This window comes from Drosophila montana, unplaced genomic scaffold (genome assembly GCF_035044405.1).
Source record: "Drosophila montana isolate Dmon_TW-CO22-7 unplaced genomic scaffold, ASM3504440v1 contig_3283_1, whole genome shotgun sequence".
Lineage (NCBI taxonomy): Eukaryota > Metazoa > Arthropoda > Insecta > Diptera > Drosophilidae > Drosophila > Drosophila montana.
The window spans coordinates 1-7,199 of NW_026998167.1; the positions used below are offsets into that span (position 1 = coordinate 1).

At 37.9% G+C, this 7,199-nt stretch overlaps 1 protein-coding gene across 1 annotated transcript; it reads right to left on the reverse strand.

Moving 5' to 3' along the window:
* Window positions 1-909: 909 nt before the first annotated feature.
* LOC135434248 (uncharacterized) lies at window positions 910-6,860 on the reverse strand. The gene is made up of 12 exons (XM_064690751.1): window positions 6,497-6,860; window positions 4,941-5,046; window positions 4,651-4,881; window positions 4,398-4,581; window positions 3,137-3,369; window positions 3,024-3,064; window positions 2,802-2,956; window positions 2,678-2,717; window positions 1,686-1,851; window positions 1,474-1,628; window positions 1,153-1,411; window positions 910-1,073 (listed from the first exon to the last, which is right to left on the reverse strand). The coding sequence occupies exons 1-12, from the start codon at window positions 6,815-6,817 to the stop codon at window positions 943-945; spliced, it is 2,022 nt and encodes a 673-aa protein (XP_064546821.1). The 5' UTR covers window positions 6,818-6,860; the 3' UTR covers window positions 910-942.
* Window positions 6,861-7,199: the final 339 nt, after the last annotated feature.

Here is a 7,199-nt window from a genome sequence, read left to right on the forward strand (position 1 = left end):
CATATATAGACATAGGTCGAAATTTCCCACTCCCTTAACTCGGTCAAAACTCAACCGATTATTATAAGGTTTGGCTTGATATGCTATAAACTTAAATTTAAAGCTTTACATAAATGGGAAATTTCAACAGTGGTTATTTGGCCTACCGTCCGATCGGTTTAAAACTCATTTTCAAAGATCTAGTAATATATATTAACATTATATCTAAAACTTTCGCCCTCGAGTTCGTCTCTGCTTCATCTCTGCATCGAAACTAAACTTAAATTTCAAACATATTTTTTAATAATTTTTTGCATTTAATTTGTGGTTAAAGTATACATTGCATTCCTGCCATTAAAACGGAAATTGTTTTCAGCAATGCATCTTTTATTTCTGACAGACAAAACTATTTTGTTTTCGTTTAGGAATTACTTTTTCACTTAATAACTGTTTGCAGAAAAAAAAAAAAAAAAACTCCAGCTTGGGCGCACACTTTAATATCTTAACTTGTAAAATAATATTGCAAAATACACAAACTAATTTCATTTTGCAATTTTCGTAAATTAAGTTTTGGGTTTTGATGATATTTTTGTACGAAAATAATGTCTCGTACACACATATGCCTGAAAAACTAAAAATACGTGCTGAGCTAGCTTGGCATTTGGTTTTTTGTACCATGAACCCACGTATGGGTAAAAGAGGTTAAGAGCCCATTAAGTATATATGTATGTGATAGGTGAGGATGTCGAGCTAAGTCAACTCGAGCTAAGCTGATTATGTGAGTACGTTGATGGGAAGAACAAAGCTGGAGACTTGATATACATATATAATCCCATATATCCTATTTCTCAGTATATATGTATGTACATATATTGGCTCAGAGTATCCCTTAGTCGAGCTCGCCCGACTAGAGCACTTTTAGTTGTCTGATTTATTTTCATTTTGGTTTGGTAATAATAATACTTACCGATGTGTAATCTCTTGCTCCTCTAGAAAGCGCATGCCATTTGCAATCTGCAGCGCGAAATTGTGCAGCTCCTTGTTGTCAAGTATGTACTCAAATGATTCCTCATCGTCCACAATGGTATAAGTAGCTTTAACGAAAAGGAACATAGCACGGGAAAAGGAAAAATTAAATCGTTATAAGCTGGCGTGTTTCATGTGTCAACTTACTTTCAGCAAACGAGGGCTTCTGCAATCTGGCGCCGACACCATTCGATGTGGCATGCTGCGAGCTTGAGTTGTTCGTGGAGGCGGACGACTCCAATTCATTGCTCTGATTGGAGGCCTTCAATTCAATGTAATTAACACTCTGCGGTCGTGGTAAAGATGCACTTCTGGAGTTGGCCGTCAGCAGTCTGCCAGTCGGGTGGTTGGCATTCCGTGCCTTTGGCTCTCCCAATTCCTGACGCACCATACGCAAGTAACTCAGCTGAACAGAGACGAAAAATAGTTTCGTTTGCCTGGCCAACCGCACTGAGGCGCAATACATACCAGATTGCCCCGTCCCACATACTCCATGATCATCAGATAGGGTGCTCGAATAGTGCAACAGCCCAGAAAGCAGACCACATTGTGGTGCGTGCCGACGCCCTTCAGCATTTCAATTTCCGAGAGAAACTCGGCTACCTCATCCGCCGACGGATTGGCTAAATTCCATGCAACATTACAATTATGCATTAATTACATTTAATTAATTGGCATACCCTTCAGCTGTTTCACGGCGACAATCGTTGTGCCCCGCATGCGCCGCATATTGATGGCAGTTGCCTCGTGCACCCGGCCAAATGCCCCTTCGCCCAGCATTCGTCCAATGTGAATCGCCGAATGCGGCACCTCAAATATGTCCGCCAGGCCCAGAGCTTGCGACTGCTGTGGAAGTGCGGAAATTTTTGGGGGGTTTTTAAGAGGGGAAATAATTAATTATAATTAGAGTTCAATTTATCTATCAAAAGCGCAATTCAACTCTTGAGCGACTTGCCATTTGTATTCTCTATATGAGCTTTTTTTTTATTCCTAAATATTTATAAACTATCGGACAGTTGTTTAAATTTAAGATTCCTAATTGGTTACATATTTATATTTGAATGTCTACTTTTAAATAACATAAAACATATCACAGTTAATATGGTTATTGGAATGTTTAGAAATGAGAGATGAAATTAGAACCAAAAGGATTTTTTTATAAGTTTTGTGTGCTTTTAAATCTGGAATTTGTAGAAAACTTTTGCTCTATTTAAATCAACATATTTAAAACATAATATTTTCAACATTTTCTTATATCTTTATTTTTATTTACAGAAATTAATTTTCGGACTATTGTGTTGCATTTGATGGCATTTTTTCGGTCCAATTTAAAATAATAACGAACTTCAAGTTGGAGAACGGGTACGTAACTACCCGCAGCAGGTAAGAAGTTATGATATTTTAATACCCCACTCATGGCTTTTAAGCGGCCAAATCTCTTAGAATTGTTCGGCTTAAGTGGTATAATTTACCACATTAAATTAATTAGGCCAATTATATTCATGAGAATTAATATACAAATATTTGCAGTAATTTATTCTGCCTTATTAATACTTATTTGCAACTGTTTTTATACTGTCAACAAATTTATGACTGGAAGTTGAGTTAAGCCTTTCATTTGTCCATATTAAATGAGAAGTATTTTTGTGCGAGAAGATAAAATTTTATTTACCTCGACATATTTGTCCACGTAGTTGATGTTGTCCTCCATTCTGGTAAAATGAAAATCAGATGTTCAATGCGGCAAACAATAGCTGCAACTACTACTGCAGCCAAATAATTGGATTTTAACTCACGCGACGGGTGCTGCCGCAAAGGATTGCATGTAAATTTGATTCTTCTGCTGTTGCTCCTTGGCCCGGGCCCGGCGACGACGACGCAACAGGATTGTCAATAAGCCAGCTAATATGACGGCTATGAGTAATGTGGTCATGACAATGAGCGAATTATTCTGCAGTTGAATTTATTATATTAATATAGCCATATTAGAGGAGCTAAAGAAATATTCGTATACCCACCAAATTGACATTGTTGTTCAGCAACAGGGGACTGGCGGGAACTGGGTAAAACAATTAATGAGACTTGACATTCCCGAGTATTTTGCAAACATTCACTCAGCTCTTTGGCTTACCTGGCACTTTGGTAACGCTGCGCGGCCCCTCACAGCCGGTGGGGTCAATTATCATCGCCTGCAGATTGAGGGAGGACTTCTCCTTCAGTTGTGTGCCCAAGTTGAGCTTCATGTTGCCATCAAAGCCCTTGGCTGTGGGCCGAAAGTGCAATTCGCTGAGATTATAAATCCGACTGAATAGATTCTTCAGAACACCGCCCCAAGGCAGCGAGGGATTGCTCTCCTCGTTGATTCTGCAGCGAATGTGTAAAGTTTCTTAGAATTGGCCGCAACTAACGAAGCGAGAAGCAATTAGATAGTTGTACAATGCGCTTCATTAAGCAACGCTGCAGCGAAATTTCGTAACTGTGAAAAACCCACGTAACCTGGCTAACTTTATAAAATTTAGTCATGATTTTCTCAGCACCTAAATGTTGATACATATTTGGTAATACCTAACTTTCGTATATATCACCTATTCCCCATTTAGATATTCTGGCATGAAGCAATTTCCGATAAATATTTTAATCGATTTCTTAACTTAAAATTTGTTTTACCATTTGTCAGTCAATTTTCAAGTCCAAATAATTTTTTGTACTTTTATCCATCAAAGTAGAATTATTTTTCATATCGCAACAACTTTCAGGCTATTGATTTTCCTTCTAGACTTCTTATTCCCTTGAAGGGGGTATTATAATATTGTCATAAAAAAATCAGAGTATTGATATCGATATTTCAAAGATTCGATAATTTTTTAAGTCCGAAGTCAAAAGAACCGGCTTGTACGCGAATTTTCCTTTTTTTTTTGCCTTGAGCCGAACTTTGTCCTAAAGAAAGGTAAACCAAATTCTGAAGCAAACCACTTTTTTCTTCAAAAATGGTTTGCGTGAAATACAATTTTTTTGAGCAACAAAAAAAGTTGATGATTCCAACCCAAAGGCAGGAACTGTGAATTGAACTTATGAAAATTTCTTCATTTTTTTTGCTCAAAAATCAGAGTAACTGAAATCCTGAGCAGAAACATATTTTTCTTTGAAAATGGTTACAAATTTTTGTGGGATAAAAACAAGTTCAAGAACCGAAACGAACCTAAAGGCAGGTGAAGCGAACCGCCGCAAATTTTCGGGCTTACAGCCCAGCTAAATATGTCATATGTAGGTTGTATGTCTGCAATGCGGTTTTTTTTTATTAAGAATCCGGCAAATAGCTTTACTTGCTTGCAGGCTTTCTTGACATTCGATACATGCGACAATAGGCAATAGGGTATTCAAAGGAAACTCACTTTAATTGCATCCTGTATGCCTGGAGGGCCTCATGCAGATGATGCTCCTGCTCCTTGCGCAGCTGCTCGCTGGCCAGTATGGTGAAGCTGATGCCAATGGTATCGTTCGCCTGCATCTTGGCCACGGCCAGCACTTTGGGCGGTGTCGGTGATAGCTGACAGGAGCACTTGCCGGCAACACAATCTGCAAGCGAAACGAAGAGTATAAAACGGCAAATTTCAACAGAGATGAGCCAAGGCCACCGCCACCTACGTGGTATGAAAACGCGCATAGAGCGACGGACGAGGAGATTTGACGTTTCCACGGTAACATTGTATTGACAGCCAAACATGTAGTTGCAGTCGACAGACTCGACATTCGGATTGGGACTCTGCGGCAGATAGATGTGCTTGCTGGGCTTCTGTTTGATGGTGTACTCGCTGCAGGGCGCGTCCGGGCAGCGAGTGCTATTCACAGCGCTCACCAGCACATTGTATGTGGTGCCTGTTGGGATGCCAAAGCTCTTATTATCCGTTTTCTTGGCTATAAACACTGCTACTCACCGTTGGGCAGGTTGTCCTCCCAGTGCACCTGCAGGCGAGGTATTTTCTGCATGAACAACGTAACATTTGCCGTCAGCTCCGTGATCTCGCCTTTAGATGGACTTAGCTGAATTTCGCAAATGATTAGTAAAAAACTATATATAATATGTATGTATTTGTTTACAGAGCTTAAAACGATTGCTGCAGGATAACTTTCACTCTTGCATCCCCAACATTGTGGTTTTAATTGGAATGTTTTCCTAGAAGCTTATTTGCAGCTCTTTTGCACCACATTCAGGGTGAAAAAGTCCATCTTCGGCACGTCGAAAATTAAATTTCCTTGTAGACATTTGGTTTAAAATGATTTTATATGAAAGCTTTCTTTCCGACGAATTATTTCTTATTATTGAAAGTCCTTTGATATGGTACACCGACTTGATATGGTTTCTGCAGATATGCTAGGCGACAAGCTTGCAATTCCTGACTTTGATTAAGATATTTTGAAAACCAGAAAAGCTTTCATTACAAAAAACTCACTTTTCGACCGATTCTTCATTTAGAACTATTTCGAGATGTTTCTCATATGAATTGAGCATAATGAAGCTCTTAATTGCCAGGTTTCGAAGGGATGGCTTGTAAAAACAAATTTGTTTCTTATATAGCTAAATTTAAGACCAATCGTTCCTATAGCAGCTTTGTAATATAGTCCTCCGATTCTGCAACAGACAAACGGACCTGTGCAAAGGATCGAGTCGATAGCTTTAAGACTGTGAGACTAGCTTACATGGATTTAATGGATTTGATTTAATCGGTTGTTGATACCCATCAAGAATAATTCTATATATATATATACATATATATATATATATATCTTTATAAGCTCACACACGTGTCCTTCTGTGCGTTTTCATGACAAAAGAATAATAAACTCTACAAGAATTGTAAAGCCCATCAGATGAAATCTACATTTGTCAGTCGAATATTTTATAATTTTTTTAACAATACCCATTAAAAATGCTTAAAAGAGGGTACAATGAGCTTTTTGAAATTTATGTAACAGATTTATATTCTTGATCACGAAGATGAGTTAATACGATCAGGCCATGTCCACATTATATACCTCTCTGTGATCTCAGAGATGAGAGTAACTCCCCCTTTCTTAATTTCAAGTTTCTTCTAACATAGCTGCAGACCGTATCAAATCTAACTACTATTATCATATTATCTGGATTTTATAAGAACTATCGAAGAGAAAGAAAGCTTTCGTATAATCGAATTTCTAAACGATATGTTCACAAGAGAATTTGGTCTTCGGCGTGCCCCTCTATCTAGCAAAATGAATAAAAAAAAAAAAAATGTTAATCAATGTTTTCCTCGTATTTCTCCCAGTACTCTCAGTCTTTGTACTTTATATGTATTAAACATACCCCCCCCCTTAATTCGTCACTAAGACTCTACCAATTGGGAATGCCCTGCTGTTGGTCAATAAAGAGATTTTCAGTACGTAGGTAATCGGCTTTAAGGCGACCAAGGAAGGAAAATTGATATTTCCTCTGAAATATCTGAGAAGTACTTACATATAATTTGTTCCTGTTCAATTCCTCTGCGGAGCCTAACTCTGTTTTATTGTTACTTGTTTTACTGTTGTTGTCAAAGTTGTTGTAGTTGTTGTTGTTGTTGTTGTTGCTGCTGCTGACTAAATTTGTTTGCATAGTTGGGCCTTTAAGTTGAGCCCCAGGCATTGCCTGATCTGCGATGGTAGTCAATGGGGTTGGCATTGCAGGCATTGATAAGGCGGCGCTTTCATTCCTGCTCGCCACCATTTCAGCCGCATGGCTGGGCAGCAATAGAAGCGCGGCGTATGATATGAGAAAATTAAAGAATTTTAGCCGCAGCATCCTTGAAATTTGCTGTGCTCATAGTTAAATTTGGGAAAACGACGCTTCCTGCAATTAACAAAAGGAAATCGCATAGTTAGAATATCTTACATTTTCCACCAGATTTATAATTTAAAACTTTAACCTAAAATATTTTTAAATAATTCTATTCATAAATATTTTAATAAAATAATTAATTGCGCAGAAAAATAAAGACATTAATATATATAATAAATTGTCTCTCTCTCACTCCTTTGAGGAGTAAAATTGCATGAATTAATTAACCGACTTTGCGTGGCTCTTGCGTAAATGAAAGACAAACTACATTGTTTGTAAAAATAATAATACCACAAGTCTCTCGAGTTACAATCACAATATATTTCCTTTGACATTTCAATTAAAC